The sequence below is a fragment of the Puntigrus tetrazona genome, unplaced genomic scaffold, assembly GCF_018831695.1.
Source record: "Puntigrus tetrazona isolate hp1 unplaced genomic scaffold, ASM1883169v1 S000000513, whole genome shotgun sequence".
NCBI classification, from domain to species: Eukaryota; Metazoa; Chordata; class Actinopteri; order Cypriniformes; family Cyprinidae; genus Puntigrus; species Puntigrus tetrazona.
In genome coordinates this window covers 313216-334436 of record NW_025048150.1, presented here as the reverse complement: position 1 = coordinate 334436, position 21221 = coordinate 313216, and the positions used below count along the sequence as shown (strand labels likewise).

General features: G+C 43.1%; 1 protein-coding gene across 5 annotated transcripts in view; it reads left to right on the top strand.

Annotated features, from left to right (window-relative positions):
- Positions 1 to 21187, top strand: part of LOC122334291 (probable ubiquitin carboxyl-terminal hydrolase FAF-X) — a 30027-nt gene extending 8840 nt beyond the window's left edge. For 2 of the 5 annotated variants that reach the window (XM_043232070.1, XM_043232072.1), the window contains exons 15-45: positions 16 to 103; positions 847 to 1189; positions 1605 to 1700; positions 1782 to 1993; positions 2602 to 2842; positions 3091 to 3240; positions 4241 to 4361; positions 4439 to 4569; positions 5524 to 5802; positions 5874 to 5999; positions 6088 to 6225; positions 6492 to 6658; positions 7651 to 7759; positions 7835 to 7981; positions 8068 to 8214; positions 9550 to 9757; positions 9894 to 10114; positions 10865 to 11055; positions 11196 to 11369; positions 12227 to 12368; positions 12442 to 13192; positions 13905 to 14028; positions 14244 to 14469; positions 14849 to 14978; positions 15050 to 15235; positions 15699 to 15919; positions 16822 to 16910; positions 16985 to 17141; positions 18031 to 18243; positions 19265 to 19360; positions 19521 to 21187. In XM_043232070.1, the coding sequence (XP_043088005.1) occupies positions 16 to 103; positions 847 to 1189; positions 1605 to 1700; positions 1782 to 1993; positions 2602 to 2842; positions 3091 to 3240; positions 4241 to 4361; positions 4439 to 4569; positions 5524 to 5802; positions 5874 to 5999; positions 6088 to 6225; positions 6492 to 6658; positions 7651 to 7759; positions 7835 to 7981; positions 8068 to 8214; positions 9550 to 9757; positions 9894 to 10114; positions 10865 to 11055; positions 11196 to 11369; positions 12227 to 12368; positions 12442 to 13192; positions 13905 to 14028; positions 14244 to 14469; positions 14849 to 14978; positions 15050 to 15235; positions 15699 to 15919; positions 16822 to 16910; positions 16985 to 17141; positions 18031 to 18243; positions 19265 to 19360; positions 19521 to 19658 (5762 nt within the window). In that variant the 3' untranslated portion in view covers positions 19659 to 21187. Of the gene's footprint in view, positions 1 to 15; positions 104 to 846; positions 1190 to 1604; positions 1701 to 1781; positions 1994 to 2601; positions 2843 to 3090; positions 3241 to 4240; positions 4362 to 4438; positions 4570 to 5523; positions 5803 to 5873; positions 6000 to 6087; positions 6226 to 6491; positions 6659 to 7650; positions 7760 to 7834; positions 7982 to 8067; positions 8215 to 9549; positions 9758 to 9893; positions 10115 to 10864; positions 11056 to 11195; positions 11370 to 12226; positions 12369 to 12441; positions 13193 to 13904; positions 14029 to 14243; positions 14470 to 14848; positions 14979 to 15049; positions 15236 to 15648; positions 15920 to 16821; positions 16911 to 16984; positions 17142 to 18030; positions 18244 to 19264; positions 19361 to 19520 lie in introns of those variants that run through there. The other 3 variants (XM_043232073.1, XM_043232074.1, XM_043232075.1) reach the window with 3 other exon arrangements.
- Positions 21188 to 21221: the final 34 nt, after the last annotated feature.

Genomic DNA, 21221 nt, shown 5'->3' with positions numbered 1-21221 from the left:
ACTTCTTTGGCTCAGAGCATCCAGGGTTTGATCCTCAGACGGTTCGAGAGGGAAGCCGGTACAGCCACGTACAGGAAGTGCAGGAGAGACTCAATTTCCTGAGGTCAGGGACGTCTTTGTCTCACAGATAGATAATATAATATGTAAAACGAAACATATATGTGACCCTGGACCACAAAACCAGTTTTTGTTTGCATCATCTGAAAGCTGAATAAATATATCCTTTGATGTTTGGTTTGTTAGGATCTGACAATATTTGACTGAGATAAAATTTCCTGTAAATCAGGAATCTGAGGGAATCTAAATATTCAGGAAGTTGTCCAAATGTTCTTAGTAATGCATATTACTAAAATTAGTGTAATTTAGGTTTTTATGTTTACAGTAGGAAATTTGCTAAATATCTTCATGGAACATGATCTTAATATCCTAATGATTTTTAGCATAAAAGAAAAATGTATAGTTTTGGCTCATACAGTGTATTGTTGTCTATTGCTTCTGATGACTCTAAAGACACACATATAAAAAAAAATCATTCAATGCTGCATGTTTCCAAAGCATATGAAGTAAATCACATTCGGATGGTTTACATATTTTGAAGATACACTCAAACCCAAATTTATCTAGACACATCCTATTGGAAAAAATGCTCAAAACGCACAACAAAAAGGAATTTTGTAATTGTTTTACTGGAAGACGTTAATAGTTCCTAATGGTATTTTAATGGAAACCATTATATCTTCTCCTTTAACAGTTTTAGTCTTGAGTGTATATCAGTATTTAGCGTGGAGCTTTGCCTAGTTTAATGTGTTTGATGCAGAACATTAAGGAGTTTGTGACCGTGTCCAGGTTTCTGCTGAAGGACGGTCAGCTGTGGCTTTGCGCTCCGCAGGCCAAGCAGATCTGGAAGTGTCTGGCGGAGAACGCCGTGTTTCTGTGCGACCGCGAGGCCTGCTTTAAGTGGTACTCCAAGCTGATGGGTGACGAGCCGGACCTGGACCCGGACATCAACAAGGACTTCTTTGAGAACAACGTTCTGCAGCTGGACCCGACGCTGCTCACCGAGAACGGCATGAAGTGCTTCGAGAGCTTCTTCAAAGCCGTCAACTGCAGAGAGGGCAAGCTGGTGGCCAAACGCAGGGCGTACATGATGGACGACCTGGAGCTGATCGGACTCGACTACCTCTGGAGGGTAAAATCTCTAAACCTCCTGTAAAGAGCTGGTTGTCGTTTGGGTTTGATCACATTCTGACTCTGATTATCCATTCCTAGTTTGGATTCCAATGTGAGATATATCAGACATGTTTATTCTGGGTTTATTTGTTTTTTTTGCTAAACATTTAATCGCTGCTAATCAGATTTAGAGCTGTTCAAAATAGAGCATGATTCCGGATACACTGAGCCTTGTTTTAGTTCTCACACATCCGAAGAAAAATATTAGGCAACTAAAATATCTAATGGAACTGAATAGAAACGCTATCATTTCACATAATTTCACAGCTATAACTTGTGCAAATCTGTGATGGGAACGCACCTAGCATTCAGCAGCAGTATCAACGCTGCTCATCAGGGTCATGTTTGTCATTTAATCTGATTTTTCTCCACAGGTCGTGATTCAGGGCAGCGACGACATCGCCGCTCGGGCCATAGACCTGCTGAAGGAGATATACACCAACCTGGGACCAAAGCTTCAAGTGAATCAGGTGATCCGGTCTTCCTCGCTGACCGCTAGCTGCTAGCACGCCACTGAATCAGGTCTGATCCGCTGCGGTTCTCTTTCACAGGTAGAGATCCACGAGGACTTCATCCAGTCGTGTTTCGACCGACTCAAAGCCTCGTATGACACGCTCTGTGTTCTGGACGGAGATAAGGACAGCATTAACTGTGCCCGGCAGGAGGCCATACGCATGGTGCGGGTTCTTACCGTTCTCCGAGAGTACATCAACGAGTGTGACAGCGACTATCACGAGGAGAGGACCATCCTGCCCATGTCCAGGTGCACTGACCCTCTTCAGTCACACACACACACACACACACACACACACACACCCGACGAGTCAAAGAGAACAAAATCACCGCTTCCTGATAGAGTAGATATCACTAGGAAAACTAGGAGAAGCCACAAAATATAACAGTGTTCCAATGTGATAAAAGACTACCAGATGCTGTGATTGAGATCAGAAGAACCGTTTTATAAAAGCAATAAACCACTCTGTGTCTTGCCTCTTATCTGTTATAAAATCACTGTAAACCACAGCTTCTGTGATTAGAGGTCAACTATGTGTCAGTTCTGCTGATTAATCTGCTCTGATAGTAATTGCCAGAAATACTGGTTATTATGTGTGTGATTATTATTTATTATAGTAGTGAGTAGAGAAAATAGTACTTCTATTAAAAACATGCAAATAAAGATTATTTTAGATGTTTAATTAGTATTTGGGGCATTGGGATTGCTAGAGGAGGGTTTTTTTGCTCTGTGGCTCAAAATTGTCCACCATGCGTCACATTTTATTTTAACAAGGTCAAAATATTTTTTTTAAATAATGTACGCAGATGAATTCTGTGATCTGTGAGGTGAAGGTCTGAAAGGTTCTCTGTGTCCAGGGCCTTCCGGGGGAAGCACATCACTCTCGTGGTCAGGTTTCCTAATCAGGGCCGTCAGGTGGACGATCTGGACATCTGGTCCCACACCAACGACACCATCGGCTCGGTGCGCCGCGGGATCCTCTCACGCATCAAAGCTAACAGCACACACACCAAAGTAGAGCTGTTCATCGGAGGAGAGATGGTGGACCCCGCTGATGACCGCCGGCTGATCGGACAGCTCAACCTCAAAGATAAAACTGTGAGCAGTGTGTGTGTGTGTGTGTGTGTGTGTGTGTGTGTGTGTGTGTGTCATCAAAGAGCACCAAAACAGCATTTATTCTTTGAATTTCCTTAAAAAGATGAAACAATTAGTTTGATAAACGAGTATTGAATATATATATATATATATATATATATATATATATATATATATATAAAACCCTCATATATATTATTTATGAAGAGATGTATCCAGAGATGAGCTGCTGAATCTTTCTCTTTCTGTAGCTCATCACAGCGAAGCTCACACAGGTCAGCTCTAACATGCCGTCCAGCCCCGACAGCTCGTCCGACTCGTCCACCGGCTCGCCCGGAAATCACCCCAACCACTACAGCGACGGGCCGAACCCCGAGGTGGAGAGCTGCCTGCCCGGAGTGGTGAGAACCGTGTCTGATATTAGAGATCTGCTTGAGTATACTGAGGACTAGTGCTGTCAAACAGTGAACTGATCTCACGTTTAACCCTGATAAATCACAGCTAACATCATAGTTCTTAAATCTAAAGTAATTTAAAATTCAATCTTCTAGTTAATGTAGAAACAAAAACAGATGCCATTAAAAAAAACAAAATACAACTTCATGACTGAAATCAAAGTTTTTTCATAAACCCATTATAACGGCGAGTAGGAAATTGAGTGAAGTTATCACTAAATTACATATTAAATAGAGAAATCTTTAAAGCTATAAAACTTCTTGATTTCCTCTTTTTTTTTGTTCTTAGATGAACTGACAGCTGGGTTATTGGGTTATTTGGCTGCTGTAACTTTAAGAGCTAAGATCTAACACATGATCGTACTTTCACTGATGCCTCATTATAAAATAATAGACACTATATAGTCAATCAGTCTATCGCTTTTAACAATACAGACTGCATCAATAATTGTCACTAGAAATTAAGTGTCCCCAAGTATCTTTACTGTTAAGTGTCTTTTTACGATGTAACGAGTGCATTGTGTGTTAAAGGGAGTGTTCCTGCTGATCTAATTAATGCAATTAAAGTGTATTAGTGTGGTGTATGTCAGCTATGTTATAGAGATGTGTCTTTTAATCTAGATTTAAACTGACGGAGTGTGTCTGCCTCCCGAACAATGTTAGGGAGATTGTTTGTTTGTATATTATGCACATCACTGTGTTTGTGTGAGCCCAATATAGCACTAATATAATTTGACAGACCTAATATAAACCTATCAAGCCTCTAATTAGATCTGCACGACTCTGGATTATGTGACAATCACAATTTTATTTCTCAAATAGAGATCACTATTCTGAACTACAAAATAATAGCTGCAGTCAAGTTAAGTGTTTAGTTAGTTAGAATATATTGTGGGACACAAGTCATTCGTTGGTATGGGCTCAGAGTAGTCTCTTCTCTCCTCAGATCATGTCTCTGCACCTGCGCTATATCTCCTTCCTGTGGCAGATCGCTGATCTGGGCTGCACCCTGAACATGCCGTTACTGCGAGACGGAGGTCGAGTCCTGATGAAGCTCATGCCTCCAGGTATCATCCGAGACGGAGACGGCCTGCTCCCAGACTCCAGCGCCGAAGCTCACTGAAGTGTGTGTTTGTGTTCACAGATAACACCACCGTGGAGAACCTCCGGGCCATATGTTTGGATCACGCCAAGCTGGGAGAGAACAGTCTGAGTCCTTCTCTGGATTCACGCTTCTTCGGCCCGTCCGCTTCTCAAGTGCTCTACCTCACAGAGGTACCTTCAGGAGCAACGCTGGTTTTTCTGCATGATTCATCAAAATAAATCACAATATAGATTAGATTAAAACATCTTAAGAACTCCTGAATTGTTTTCATTAAAGTTTGACAGTTTAACATTTTGAATTTTTTTTTTAAAGACAGCCGTGAATATTGGCTTTACAGTTTAACAACGTCATTTTGTTTCTTGCAGGCTTTTATATAATATAATACTATTAAGTAATTTTCACTCTTTTCCTGTCAAAGGTGTAATTTTCCGTGTTCTCTGTTATAATCTAGAGGGTGTTATCAATCATCTCCTGAATGATTCTACAAAGTGCTGATTAAAAACAAAGATGCAGCAATCAGTGATCTGATAAATTAGCATATGTGTATGAAAAATAATGTGATCATCAACACTAATTGCATACAATTGATAACTGCCTAATGTTACAGTGATCCAGAAAGGGATAAAGGCTTTTTTTTTTAATGAAACTTAACTAAATTCAATTGTTAATTTAAAAAAACAAAACAAAACAACAAAAACAATGATTGAGGCTAGAAAAAATATATATTATTTTGTTTGAAAGTAGTGGGTCCGATCTTTTAGTTGTATTGCATGTTCAGATATTATTACAAGAATGCTGAAAATAGCTGGTAACTTTTTTTTTCAAGACTCTGGTGAGGAAAGACCTTATTCTTCTTAGAGCTTCTTTATGTTCTTCATGTTTTCAGACGTGCCGTTCTCAAATTTCCCGTAAAAACCTGTACCGCTCAAATTAGAAAACATTATTACAAGCTAACTGCTGTGAAGCGGGCTAAAGTAAGGGTGGTTATGTACTTGCTCAAATATTGAGTTTTTAGATGATTTTTAACAAAAAATGTTCCGGACTGCAACTTTAAATCTCAATCACAACTTTTATCAGAACGTTCCCAGAGTGCTGCAGCAGTAAGGAGTGTTTTATTCCCTCAGGTGGTGTATGCCCTGCTGATGCCGGCCAGTGGAACTCTGGGAGATGATGCCAGTGACTTCCAGTACAACTTTCTGAAGAGCGGTGGCCTTCCTCTGGTCCTGGGCATGCTCACCAGGAACAACTTCCTTCCCAGCGCTGACATGGAGACGCGGCGCGGAGCTTACCTGAACGCCTTGAAGATCTCCAAGCTGCTGCTGACCGGTGTGGGCTTCGGACACGTGAAGGCCGTGGCGGAGGCCTGCCAGCCGCTGGTGGAGGGAACCAGCCCCGCGTCTCCGGTGAGCCTTCTGTCCATATAGGAGACTTTATTATGTTTCTTCCTGGTGACGTGAGTGCGTTTGTCCTCCAGATCAACCAGGCGACCCATGAGCAGGCTCTGGTGCTCCAGAACGCTCTCCAGAGCATTCCCAACCCTGCCTCCGAGTGTATGCTGCGTAACGTGTCCATCCGGCTCGCCCAGCAGATCTCCGACGAGGTTCTGACCGTCACCTCTTCAGAATCACAGAGTCCTGCTTCACGCCGGTCTTCCTAATCTAATCTTTCCGCTTTCCTTCATTGCACAGAACTTCTTCCAGACCTCAAAGTACATCCCAGACATCTGCGTGATCCGTGCCGTGCAGAAGATCGTTTGGGCTTCGGGCTGTGGGATGGTGCATCTGGTCTTCAGCGCCAACGAAGAGATCAGCAAGATCTACGAGAAGGCATGTTCATGTTTCTGCAGGGTTTCTAAGCTCCAACTTAAAATTTGGAACAATTAAATGAATCCCAAATGAGAGGGGTGGAGTGATAGCTATGGTAACAATGTCTATAAAAAAAGCATAATTTACAGTTCAGAAGTTTTCACAAAAACAAGGCTATACATTTCAGACTTTTTATGTCCTTAAATTTGACTAAATGTAAGGGCGTGTGGAAGCCCTGGGTTCATCCGCGCTCGTCCGTGTTTAAGCGTGCACCTGTGGTCCTGCAGACTAACGCCGGTAACGAGCCGGACGCGGAGGACGAGCAGGTGTGCTGCGAGGCGCTGGAGGTCATGACCTTGTGCTTTGCTCTGCTTCCTACGGCCCTTGACACGCTCAGCAAAGAGAAAGCCTGGCAGACCTTCATCATCGACCTGCTGCTGCACTGCCAGAGCAAGTACGTACTTACAGAAAACACTCTCCATACAATGCATTTTCAGTAAATGTGCAGACGCCTAATAGACCAGAGCTGAAGAGTTTAAAAGCAGAAACACACAGCTCAAAACTTGGTTGAAGGTTTTATATGAAATATTCAGAATTGTGTGTGTGTGTGTGTGTGTGTGTGAGAGAGAGAGAGCTAGTATCAGAACCTGTGCTTGTGTTCAAGGCTTCAGTGTTCTTGATAAATAAAGTTATGGTGTATTAATGACGTAATTCCTGTTGTTAGATTTTATTGCATATAAACAGTTTGTCTTGGTCTCTTTAGTCTGTCATAAAGGTCAAGAGATGTATACTAAAGCTATATTAAAGCTGAATAAATCAACTTTCCATAGTTGTATCTCTATCATAACACACCATAAACCAATTTGAAAATCTGGAATCTGAGGGTACAAAAAAAATCTAAATGTTGAGAATATTCTCTTTAAAGTTGTTCAAATGATGTCCTTTAAGGAACACTCCACTTTTTCTGGAAATGGGCTCATTCACCAACTCCCCCAGAGCTAATGAGTCAAGTTTTAAATCTAAAAAATATTGAAACTCTTTGGTCATTTTTGAACGGGATGTTACTGGTCTAATTGTATTCAATGATCTATGCTAAAAGTGCTATCACCAGACCCGGAGATCGGCTGAATGGATTCAAAAACAGTAAAACTCAACTTAAAAAGGGTTCCTTTAAGAAATGCATATTACCAGTCAAAAAGTTTTTAAATATTTACAATAAGACACTTACAAATGATTTTTATGGGACATGATCTTTACTTAATATCCTAATGATTTTGGCATAAAAGAAAAATAGTTTTGACTCAACAAATTGTGATTAAAAGACTGAAAGGTTTCGTACATTAAAATCCAACAGGATCGTTAGGCTCTCAGGGCATCAGTTGAGGCTGTTTGTCTTGACATCTAACGCTATACTTGAGAAAAGACTGAGCTGCTGTCTGTTTTCAGAGCTGTGCGTCAGATGGCTCAGGAGCAGTTCTTCCTCATGGCCACCAGGTGCTGTATGGGACACAGACCGCTCCTGTTCTTCATCACCCTCCTCTTCACTGTTCTGGGAGTGAGTATAGCACACGCCGCTCACGTTTGAGTCAGTCAGATGCTAGTTACTGATAACCGTTCACTGCTCTTTCAGAGTACGGCTAAAGAGCGAGCGAAGCACGCTGGCGATTACTTCACGCTCTTACGGCACTTACTCAACTACGCCTACAACAGCAACATAAACCTGCCGAACGCCGAGGTGCTGCTGAACAACGAGATCGACTGGCTCAAGAGGATCCGGGTGAGTCCTCAGGCTCCGGCTCCAGCCGCCGCAGCAGGAGGGAGCGCTCCTTTAATTCTCTTTCTCCGCTTTTCATGGGCGTTCAGGACGAGGTGAGGAGGACCGGAGAGACGGGTGTGGAAGAGACCATTCTCGAGGGTCATCTGGGGGTCACCAAAGAGCTGCTGGCCTTTCAGACGCCGGAGAAGAAGTTCTACATTGGCTGTGAGAAAGGAGGCGCCAATCTGATAAAGGTGAACAATCTATGCTTTCGTTTGTTTATACTAGGGCTGCCAGTTTAATGTGTTAGCATCATTGGGTATGAAAAAATTATAAAACATTTTGCTCAATTAATGCACTGGCCCCGCCCCTAGAGCTGTACGTTATTTTATGCTTTATACAGTTGATTGTTGACAAATATGATGCAGGCCGGCACCTCCATAAAGGCAGTTAGGGACTTAATGTTCAAGATATTGTGACCCTGAATGATTGTTTTCTCATATTTGTATCATATGATAATCAATATCAAACAGAGAGCAAATCACACAAGTCCTGTTTTTGTCTTGAATATTACAAGTTTAAATGTGTTTTTATACAAGAGTTCAGTAATTAAGTTAATATTGTTTTCGATTTTAAATTTCGGACAAAAAATAAATCTTTATAGAAACCGCAGAATTGTTTCTCTGAGCAACACCGTAATGTTTCGTATCTGAATGAATCTGTGTTTTGAACAAATCTTGTGAACCAATGATTCAGTAGCCTGTTCATAAACACAGCCATTACGCCATTCCTGAATGAATCAACCTTTCTTTTGAACGAATCAAATGAATAAATGACTCAAACACCTTTATTGCCACTATCAAAAAACCATCCCTGTTTGAAATTACAGATTGTTGTTTCAAACCTGACACAAAACATAGAGGGGGTTATTTTCAAGGCTGTAACAAAGTTTAGTTTTTTTTTGTTCCCAGTGGTATTCATTCAGACCAAATATCAGTAAATAGACATTTTAATATAATAATATATATTATTGTACTTGATTTAAAGTTTTTCTTTTATATGGAAATTTCCTGGATATTTTTTTTTATTAAACAGAAGCTTATTTTCATAAACTGATAACATCTTAACATTATTTACCTTAGCCTACCTTATGGGTGTTATTACATTCAAATATCATTATATCTCAATTAGCTAGATCAAGAGTTGTTGTTTTACAGACGCTCTGTGCTGTTTAATATTTGTAATAAAATTATATTTTTGATTAATATTTATGAATGCGTTGCTACTTTTCAGTACACTACATTTAATACGTTAAGACTTTAAATGATAAGTGCAAATTAACACCTGAGCACACTACTCAAAGGAGGGTAAAAACATACCAGGCAAACCATAGAAAGATGTAAGCAACAAAACTAAACTGATCACGGGTGTTAGATTTGTGTGAACAAACAAGCTTTGACAATAACGCTCATATTAGCGGCACTGAGGGCCCCCAAATAAAGTTCTGCTTAGGGCCCCTAAAGCCCTAGTTCTCACAGACATGTTGTGTGAAGGAAGCTGTCTTCACGTGAGCCGTCTGTGTCTCACAGGAGCTGATCGATGACTTCATCTTCCCGGCGTCTAACGTGTATCTGCAGTACGTGAAGAGCGGAGAGTTCCCGGCGGAGCAGGCCATTCCCGTCTGCAGCAGCCCTGCCTCGATAAACGCTGGCTTCGAGCTGCTGGTGGCCCTCGCCGTCGGCTGCGTCCGGAACCTCAAACAGATCGTCGACACGCTCACAGACATGTACTACCTAGGTACCGACTTACTGCATTACTGATTAACCAGCTGCCGGAGTAAATCTAATAGATATTGAAAGGAATGCATCTTTGGTAGAAATGCGTTGCTGTGCTCGTAACGCGCCCCGTGTTTTAAACTGGTGTCTGGTCCCAGGCTGCGAGGCTCTTACGGAGTGGGAATATCTTCCTCCGGTCGGACCGAGGCCGAACAAAGGCTTCGTGGGTCTGAAGAACGCCGGAGCCACGTGCTACATGAACTCTGTGATCCAGCAGCTGTACATGATCCCTCCGATCCGCAACGGCATCCTGGCCATCGAGGGCACCGGCAGCGACATCGACGACGACATGTCCGGAGACGAAAAACAGGACAACGAGGTGAAAAACACACACGTGTGTCGCTCGACCGTACAGAAAACCCTTAGCTAGGGTTGGGAATCAAAAATCAATTCCAATTCCGGAATCAGATACTTCAGGCCAAGAATCAGATTAATATAACAGATTAAAATGAATATTTCACTTACCCCTATCAATTCCTGGGTGCGCATCTTTTATTTTTGCAGCTGGCAAAAAGGGGCTGTTAAATTAATTTGTCTTTTTAATTTTGCAAGAGATTGATTCAAAACACTGATTGATCCTGTGATGAAACGTCACTGAATCACTCTATTAAAAAAATCCATCTGATTTTTTTTAGTTCAATAAGATTTTTTTTCTTCAGAATTGTGAGACAACGCATAAACCGCCCTTAATAATTTTTTTTTTTTGCAGCCAGCAGGTTTTTATGGTATTCAGCAGCAATTCAAATAAATATCAAAGGCACTACAAGAAAACATTACAGGTGTGCATCTTGAGACAGAACAATATCACTGAGATATTTGAAGATACGTCAGAGCACAATATTTTCAGTTGAGACAACTCAAACATGTATTTTAGTCTGACTAGCTTAAGCCTCGTCTGTGAAACCAGGAGTGATTTTTTATTTTTTTTTAACCACATTGGAATGGATGAGCAGAAACTGGGAATTAATACGAATTGGAATTGATGAAGTTGAAAGGGTTCCCAGCTCTACTCGTAGCTCAGAGATGCAGTGGGTTTGAAGGCGTCTGAATGTACGTCATTGTGCTGCAGAGTAATGTGGACCCCAGGGATGATGTGTTCAGTTATCATCAGCAATTTGATGACAAGCCCTCTCTCAATAAGGCCGAGGACCGCAAGGAGTACAACATCGGAGTGCTGCGGCACCTGCAGGTCATCTTCGGTCACCTCGCTGCGTCCCGGCTGCAGTACTACGTGCCCAGAGGCTTCTGGAAACAGTTCAGGTACGGTCCGCCTCGAGCGCAAGCGCTTCCTGCATCAGCCTCATGTTTGAGGCGTCTGTCTGGAGGCTGATGAGGGAATGTTGGGGAATTGTTGGTAACCCGTGTGAAGTAAGACTGCTGTGTTTGAAACCGTCCCTCAGGTTATGGGGTGAACCGGTCAATCTGAGAGAGCAGCACGATGCGCTGGAGTTCTTCAATTCCCTGGTGGACAGTCTGGACGAGGCTCTGAAAGCCCTCGGGCATCCCAGCATGCTCAGCAGGATCTTGGGCGGCTCCTTCGCAGACCAGAAGATCTGTCAGGGTTGTCCTCACAGGTGAGGTCATTCTGAATTGTGTTTTAATTGAGTGATCATCAATCATCAACTATGATTATGGTGTCAATGATTCGATATTACAATGCATCACATTCTCAATTTTCAAAATAATTGGCACATGGCTACATTTTTATTATTAATTTTATATAATGTATATTTTTATTAAAAAAAAGGCCACTTTTTAAAATATCAGCATAACTGTGATTCGTTCCTGGATGAAATATTAGTTTCAATCGCCATGACTCGCTTATTAATAGTGACTTGCTGCCACCTACTGGTGGTTTTATTTTCACATTTAATATTTTTAATATGTTTATCCACACTGTATTTGTAACTGCTGGTTAAAGCATTCTCTGAGCTGGATTAAACAAACACCGCTTCAGATGCAGCTTCTCTTTGCAAAGATTCATTTTGAGACTGATTTGATTTGCTTAAGGCAACATTTAGGCTTTTATTCTAATTGACTAATTATAAGAATTTGACTCAAAGCAGAAAATCGCCTTTATAAAGGTAAAAGTTCATTTTAACTTATTGGAAAAGGTTCATTCCTCTCTGACCACCAGCTGTCCACACCAGCACAATAACACCCTCAGCAAAATATCATCTAATTATCGTTATCAATAAAATCACAGAAAACGTGGAGATCCCAGACCCGTTAAACAATCATAGTTGGGGTTTTCTTTCTTATAAATAAAAATTTAAAAAAGAAAAACCACGCTCAGAATCTTGAGGGGGTTTTTTATACTCTATTTGTTGTAGCTTGGCAAGCTCTAGGCTATAATGGTTTAAGGTGAATTACTGCATCGTAAACAATTTCTTCCTTCATTCCGTACACGTGTGCTGTGTGTGTGTCGCAGGTACGAGTGTGAGGAATCCTTCACGACGCTGAATGTTGACATCAGAAACCACCAAAACCTCCTCGACTCTTTAGAACAGTACGTCAAAGGAGATCTTCTGGAAGGAGCTAATGCGTATCACTGTGAGAAGTGCAACAAGAAGGTGAGTCTTGCTCAGCAGATCCTCTCGGGCCGAGGTGTTTCAGGCTGATAGCGGCGCTCTGGTTTGTGTTCAGGTGGACACCGTGAAGCGTCTGCTCATCAAGAAGCTCCCGCCGGTGCTGGCCATCCAGCTCAAGCGCTCCGACTACGACTGGGAGCGCGAGTGTGCCATAAAGTTCAACGATTACTTCGAGTTCCCTCGAGAGCTGGACATGGAGCCCTACACGGTGGCCGGCGTGGAGGGGGACGAGGCTCCGCCGGAGAGCCAGGTCATCGCAGAGAACTGTCCGGCCGAGTCCGATCCGAAGGACGGCTCACGGTACCGGCTCGTGGGCGTCCTGGTGCACTCGGGGCAGGCCAGCGGTGGACACTACTACTCCTACATCGTCCAGCGGCACGGCAGCGGCGGAGACGGACAGAAGGACCGCTGGTACAAGTTTGACGACGGAGACGTGACTGAGTGTAAGATGGACGATGACGAGGAGATGAAGAACCAGTGCTTCGGCGGAGAGTACATGGGTGAAGTGTTCGACCATATGATGAAGCGCATGTCGTACCGGCGGCAGAAGCGCTGGTGGAACGCCTATATCCTGTTCTACGAGCGCATGGACGCAGCGGGAGGCGACGGAGAGCTGCTGAAGTACATCTCTGAGCTGACGCTCGCCGCCCGGACCAACCAGCCCAAGATGCCCCTGACCATCGAGGCCAGCGTCCGCAAACAGAACGTGCAGTTCATGCACAGCCGCATGCAGTACAGCCTCGAGTACTTCCAGTTCGTTAAGAAGCTGCTGACCTGCAACAGCGTCTACCTGAACCCTCCTCCAGGTGAGTGCTGTCTTCAAGAAGCATTAAATCCTTCGCCCAGCGATCCATCTTCTGCTGATGTTCGTGTTACAGGAGAAGTTCACTTCCAGGGTAAAAACGTACTTTACTCACCCTGTGTCATCCAAAATGTTAAAACAGTACAGGATTTTTCTCCATATAGTGGACTTCAGGGATGGCTAGTGATTTGAATGATAAAAATACAGCTTCAAAGAGCTCCACACAACCCCAAACAAGGAATAAGGGCTTTATCTAGCAGTACAACGTGTGTGTCTGTGTCTGTCTGTGTCTGTCTGTGTGTCTGTCTGTGTGTGTGTGTGTGTGTGTGTGTGTGTGTGTGTGTGTGTGTGTGTGTGTGTGTGTGTGTGTGTGTGTGTGTGTGTGTGTGTGTCTGTGTGTGTGTGTGTGTGTGTGTAAACTAACTGCGTTTGATCCTTTAATAAACACTCAACACAGTGCTAATTCTGTCTTTTTAAAGAAAATGACCAATCGTTTTATGAAAGACATTAATTCCTCGGCTGGGGTCGAGTAGAGATCTTTGGAACTGATTTTGGTTTTCAAATCGCTGGCCACCATCGAAGTCAGCTAAACAGAGAAAAGTCATGGAAGGTTTCCCTCAAAAATATAATTTCAAGAAAGACATCTTGGATTACACCGAATTTTTTTTATTCTGGAAAGTGAACACCACTATTACTCCTCTTTTCTGGTCTTTTAGGTCAAGATCATCTTTTACCAGAAGCTGAAGAAATATCGATGATCAGTATACAGCTTGCTGCTAGATTTCTGTTCAGCACCGGGTTCCACACGAAGAAAGTGGTCCGAGGTCCTGCTAGTGACTGGTGAGTGTTTCCTGTGCATCTGATACTAGATGATTCTACTCTTTTTAGAGTAATAGTAAAGTCATGGGATTAAGGGTCTGTTAAAGTGACTGAAGTAGCCAGCCTTTGATTTCAGACACAGGTCATTTTCTCATGTAACATTAAGCACTATTGAATGAGGAAGCCACTGGATTTTAAGATGCCTCAGTAGAACTGATTGACGGTCTCTCTCTCAGGTATGATGCCCTGTGCATCCTCTTGCGTCACAGTAAGAACGTCCGCAGCTGGTTTGCACACAACGTGCTCTTTGCCTTCCCCACGCGCTTCTCCGAGTACCTGCTGGAGTGTCCGAGCGCCGAGGTGCGTGGAGCTTTTGCCAAACTGATCGTGTTCATCGCACACTTCTCCCTGCAGGACGGACCCTGCCCCGCTCCGGTCACCTCGCCCGGCGCGTCCACTCAGGTCAGCAACGTAACCTTTGTTTGTGTGTGTGTGTGTGTGTGTGTGTGTGTGTGTGTGTGGGGTTTTTTTTGTCGTATCTTGAATGTAAATGTATGTATTTTTTTGCTCCCTCAGATTCCAAAGTTTCAAACAGTTATATCTCAAATGATCTCTCCATTGATGTCTAGTTTGTCTATTTAGATGGTTAGTTTTGTGGTCCAGGGTCACACGTAAGCACTGACAGCGAGAGACTGTTTAGTGCCTCATTAGCAAGCATACGGTTATGTAAATAATCTTGTGTAATATAACGTTTTTGTATTTATAAATTTTATTTGCACCATGGAATAGTATGTTTTTATTTAATGCCATGTCTACATCTACTACTGTGTTTTGTGAGCAGGCCTGTGACAGCGTGACCCTGAGTGACCATCTTCTGCGGTCAGTGCTGAACTTATTGAGAAGAGAAGTGTCCGAACACGGCCGTCACCTCCAGCAGTACTTCAACCTCTTCGTCATGTACGCTAATCTGGGTAAGCGCTAGTGTGGCGTGAGTCTCCGCTGGTTTACGTGGATGCAGAGGATGATTGTGTGTGTGCTTCAGGTCTGGCCGAGAAGACACAGCTGCTCAAGCTGAGCGTTCCAGCCACGTTCATGCTGGTGGCGCTGGACGAGGGCCCGGGGCCTCCCATCAAGTATCAGTACGCTGAGCTCGGCAAACTCTACACGGTGGTGTCTCAGCTGGTGCGCTGCTGTGACGTGTCCTCACGCATGCAGTCCTCCATTAATGGTGAGCGTTAACTATCCTGGTGTCCTTCACCCTCGAGCAAAGATCTCTCTGATCGACTGATAGACCATGAAGCTTGAGATCATAAGAATTGATTGATAAACTAGTGTTTGCTGTATTCTCCTCATCTCCACATTGGATTGGCACATTTCATACGGATTGTGTAATCTGAAAATATGTTTTCCAGACGTATCGGTTGAGTTTTTTGGTTTGTTTTTGACGCTCTCAAGTTCAAAGATGGCAGAAAGCACACCCTGTTTACTTTTCATTACTCACGTGTTTCAGATAAGCCACATCGGAGGTGTCTGCATGACCACTTTCTGGTGGATATTTATTTTTCCTGTGGCTAATCATCTAATAATATTTTGATGGCCTATCCCTAACCCTATTCCTATCCTCTTCTGGTGGACTGTTAGGGCCAGTCCTTCATCAGACGGACTCTCTCAGGGTCTCCTCTCTCTTTCAGGTAATCTACCTCTGGCCAATCCGTACGGCGACCCCAGCCTGACGACTCCCATCATGCCCCTGCAGCAGCTGGTGACCGAGATCCTGTTTGTGCGGACCAGTTACGTGAAGAAGATCATCGAGGACTGCAGTAACTCTGAGGAGACGGTGAAGCTGCTGCGCTTCTGCTGCTGGGAGAACCCACAGTTCTCCTCCACGGTCCTCAGCGAGCTGCTCTGGCAGGTTAGTCTTTACTAGAACTCATGTTTCACCGGTAGTTGACTGCTGAACCACCGCTAGTTCCTGTCTGAGAAGAGCGCTCTCTACCGGTGGATCACAGGCGGCTTGTGCTGTTTGTTTTGACACGTGACCGAGCAGACAATTCAGACGTGGTTTTAAGCGCCTTTCGCATAACTTCCTGTTAAATGACATTATATTTCTCCCAAACCGATGTTAATGTACACATTAACTTTATCCAGGCTGGAAAATTGTGTTTTGTTCATTTTTCTGAGAAACATGTCTTTCCACGGCTCTCAGAGAAATTCTACATGGAAGTGATTAGGGAACCTGAGTCATGATGTCATTTCCTCATTATCTTCAGCTGGGATGTTCCCATGACTCAGTTTCTGTCAGCACTAAGTAGTTGTTTTATGCATATTAGTGTGTTTTAAAAACACTTTTTAACATAATGCATGTTTATAACAGTTATGTTAAAAAGACATATGACATTAAAACAGCGACATCTGCTGACACAGATCATGCTGCGTTGTCATGGGAACATCCCAGCTGAATGAGGAAATGACATCATGACTCCCTTCAAGTGTATTCCAAACACCTCCATGATGTTCACTAAGTCCCCCTCCACGGGGTTAGGGCTGATCACTTCTATACGAACCATACGTCACCGATACGCTTATCTAGCATCCCTAGCTCTTATATGCTTCATAGAGAGGGCTGGAGCCTAATATAGATTGTGCTTAAATGCTTCATTTCAACTCATCTGTGCCCCTTTTTGCCGTTTTGATGATTTACTGAACCGTTTTAGCCCGCCGTTGATTCATGGTATCGGTTCGGTGCAGCCTAGCTATCGGTGTGTGTGAAGTCCAGTGTGTTCGGACTCGTGTTCACGGTGTGTTCTGTGTCAGGTGGCCTATTCCTACACCTATGAGCTGAGGCCGTACCTGGATCTCCTGCTGCAGATCCTCCTGATCGAGGACTCGTGGCAGACGCACCGGTGAGTCTCAGATCTCCGTGATCACAGCATCTCCGTGTCGAAGAGCGCAGTCCTCATATCGCTTCTCTCTTTAGGATCCACAATGTTCTGAAGGGCATACCTGATGACCGAGACGGGCTCTTTGACACCATCCAGCGCTCCAAGAACCATTATCAGAAACGGGCCTATCAGTGCATTAAATGCATGGTGGCGCTCTTCACCAACTGCTCCGTGGCTTACCAGATCCTGCAGGTCAGGCCTTGGGTTTAGAACTGAGCTCTGCTCCAAAACACCTGGCTGTAGTCCAGTAACACCCCACAGAAACATACACGCACTAATATAGAGTGAAATGTAGAAAAACTTTTATTTTCTGATGGTTTTTTTCCACATTTATTTTTTCGTTTGTCACATTTATGTGTTTTAGTATTTCTGTATTTATTTCCACATTTAATTCTGTATTTGTTTTTTCTTTTTTTATTTTATTTTATAGTTGTATTTTAAAGTTTGAGAATGGTATTTTATAGCTCTTTGACAAGAAATCACGAAAGATCTCCTGGATGCAGATACACATGCATTCACTCGTATGTCTGCTAAAAAGTGCTACATTAATGTTTCTATCTGCTTTGTGACGATTATCATAAATGGCATTAAATATGAGAAATGAGAAAAGGCCAGTAGTAAGTTGCATCCAGAAAAAAATTACTTTGACCTAAAAGTCATTACTTTTTTTCTTGTAAAAACTTGGCAAATATTGCTGAATACTCTCATGTTTTACTGCTTTAATCTTACTTCAGCTCATATTCAAGTGTGTGTGTGACGAGTAAATCCCGCCTCCTTCGATTTGATTGGCTATTTCCAACACTTTGACATTGACGAGGGCAATTGCATCCAAAAAATTGTTGTTTACATATGTGAATGTACTATGTATATTTATTATAGTTATATCAGTACACACATATACATGTATATGTTTAAAAAAAAAATTATGTCTTATATATAATATAAATTATATGAACATAAATAGATGCATTTTAATATTTTCAAGATATATATACTTAATCAATACACACACACCTCTACATGAATGTTGGGAGAACTGTGCGGAGCTTGTTTGTTGATGGCGGTGTTTCCTGTACGGCAGAGTAACGGGGATCTGAAGAGGAAGTGGACGTGGGCCGTGGAGTGGCTGGGTGATGAGCTGGAGAGGAGGCCGTACACCGGGAATCCTCAGTACAGCTACAACAACTGGTCTCCTCCGGTCCAGAGCAACGAGACGTCCAACGGCTACTTCCTGGAGCGCTCTCACAGCGCCCGAATGACCCTGGCCAAGGCCTGCGAGCTCTGTCCTGAAGAGGTCAGCTTCACTACAGACGTCACATGACTTAAACGATAGGTCTTCCTAGAAAGGTTATTCTAACATTGGGGCATTACGCCTTGGCACAGAATCTGTCAAACAAACACAACATGACTTGATCTGTCTGTGTTTTATAGCAAAGCACACTCTTGGTTCAGACGATCAGCTCATGATCCGGTGTTTTCTGTGTCTCAGAACGGCTCTGTTCACACGCTGAATGAATGAATGAATGCAGTCTACTCCTTTATTTTCAATCAATCGTTTTATTTATATAGTGCTTTTAACAACACAGGTTGCATCAAAGCACCGAACAGTAGAAAGTAGAAGAGTACAATGATTTCATGTGTGTTTGGGAACTCAACATTTTACTGGTCAGATGATTTGAGTGTTTCTCTAGATGTGTTTTTGTGAGCGTGGGAGACTCCATCAAAATAAAAGCTTGAAGAGCAGTATGAATTATTGACAGACAGCTGTTTAAATGCAGTTAAGTGTAATTTCCCAAATTATTTCCCAATGTCTTAAACCTTTTTAGTTGTTTTACAATATATGGCTATTACTGTTATAGGAACAATATAAAGCTGTAGTAATTATTATATTATAAGTTTGACCTCCTAAAACACCAGTGTGAATGTGAATTAGACAAAAGAAATGAGGTTAAGAGTCCTCGGGTTCAGGTACGAGCTCTTAGTTCTGAACTCTTCAAGTGCAGTAGATTTTAACCTTTTTTTTTTGTACAAAAGTCTTCATTTGTCTTTTTTGGGTTTTTTTTAAGATAACGCAACAAATTTCATATCAAAGATATTATCTAATCATGAGATTTTTATATCATTGTATCCCTAATAATCAGAGACTTTTAGGGAGCTGGCCTATTTCTTGAGGGATAGGTAATGAGGATTTTAATTTGCATGAAGCGGAGTTCAGTTGCTAATATGTTGATATTGATGCTTAACGGCTAAAATGCTAACATCTGTGTGAGTGTGATCCGAGTCGCTTTGCTAGATCTGTTTGTGTTTTTTGTTAGGAGCCCGATGATCAGGAAGCCCCTGACGAACACGACTCGTCTCCTCCGGAGGACACTGCTCTTTATCCTCATTCTCCAGGAACACAGTATCAGCAGGTGAAGTCCACTCACTAGTGCATCAGACATGACCTCGATCGCCGCCAAACTACATTCATCAGTCACGAGATCAAAACATTTAACACCAATAATGAGCAGAAATCTCAGTCTTTAGTGCTGCATAAATGAAGGTGACGAGACTTGTGTTTTCTCTCTGCAGCAGAATAACCAGCCTCACGGGCAGCCCTACACCGGCCCCGCCGCCCAGCACATGAACAACCCGCAGCGGGCCCCGCAGAGGCCCCAAGAGAGCTGGGAGGGAGCCGACGAGGTCCCTCCGGTGCAGACTAAAGAGTAGCAGACACGCTCCTCTCCTGACACATACTCCATCTGTCTGTGATGATGACCCTGGAGCGGACGCGGGTGTCCTCTCATCTGACCGGGACACAGACACAGCGGTGCTCCTCGATGGGAAGCAGAGCGTGCAGGAATGTGATGCTGTATATATAGTGTGCAAACCTCTGGACCCCTTCCAGCTCCATCCTCATCATCGTCATCATCATCATCCTCTGAAAACCGCAGCAGCCGAATGAAGGGAAACCCTGCGTCCGAGTTTCTCCACTGATTTAGGGTCTGGCCGCCGGCTCACTTTGTCGTCCATGCGCTTCCACCTCATTTACTCCACAGACTTCGCTCTCTCTGGCACTCGAGTCCGTGTGTCGTTCCTGTCTTCAGCGGGCTGGGAAGTGTAATAACTCGTCTTATTTTGCCACCGTTGAATGGAATTTCAGTTGCCCTAGATCTGAGTCTGCCTCTTGGCTCCTCCCACTCTCTCTGTCCCTGTCCAATGAAAATGCAGCCACACTGCTCTGTATCCGGGGAGATTTGCAGGGAGGTCATTCATCGGCTGTACTGGATTTATAACGTGTGGCTCTTTTGTCTGAATACCAAAATCCCTGCAAAAGACCTCGGAGCTCACCATATTCTATTTTGCTGTTTTCTTTCATAGAGGTTATTTTGTTGAATTTGAGAAGAAAGAGTTTGAGCGTTTGAATGCAAAGGCCTTGTCCTTGTGTTGTTATTTTTAAGAGGATATTTAATGTACAGAGTTCTGTGAGCCCTGTTTTTGCCGAGCGTTGTTTACGGTGCGAGGCTGGATTCTGGAGCTGCTTTAGCCATGTGAAGTTTTCACTTGAAGAAGTCTTTCTTTCCGCACAGACATATAATAACAGAAGCATTGCACCACTAGAAACAATAAACGAGACATTTAAATGCAAGCTTGACTTTTTATTAGCTTTCTGATGGTTTCTATAAGAAGGTACATTTTGTAAATACCCGATGCACGTGGAAACACTCGGGACGTCGTAAGCCTGCGTTGATCGTAGAGCTATTGTGATCAGTAGAGCTAACGCTCAATGCAGGCTTACGATGCTTTTGATGAACGCGGCCCAGACACACTTGAGCTCATCATTGTGTCCTGAGAGGTTTGCTGAAGGTTGTCCCGAAACATCTGCCAAAACCCATCCTAACAAAGACTGAACTGGGTAACGAGTGGGTTAAACCATCTTAACTAGCGCTACAGGTCCTCCTTCTCTCAGGCCATCTGTTAAGAATACTTCCTCCTCTTTGACAGAGAGGATCTCACAAGCTTCGTGTTTGTTTTTTTTTGTTCTTTTGCTCCATTTCTGTAAACGTCTCATCAGAATGACTTTTGCCTTCTGCTTTGTTTTCGCTCTTTCGGGTTTAATTTTGTTTGAATTCTAAAGCTCTTTTTGTGAAACGTGCATGGATAATATTCCTCGATCGGCCTTCGAGCACTGTACAAACCCAGCACACTGTAAAATTATACTTTAAAGGTTAAAAAAAATAAATGGTATTTGAATTATGTGTCTGTCTAATACACTGGCCCACATCGTCCGCT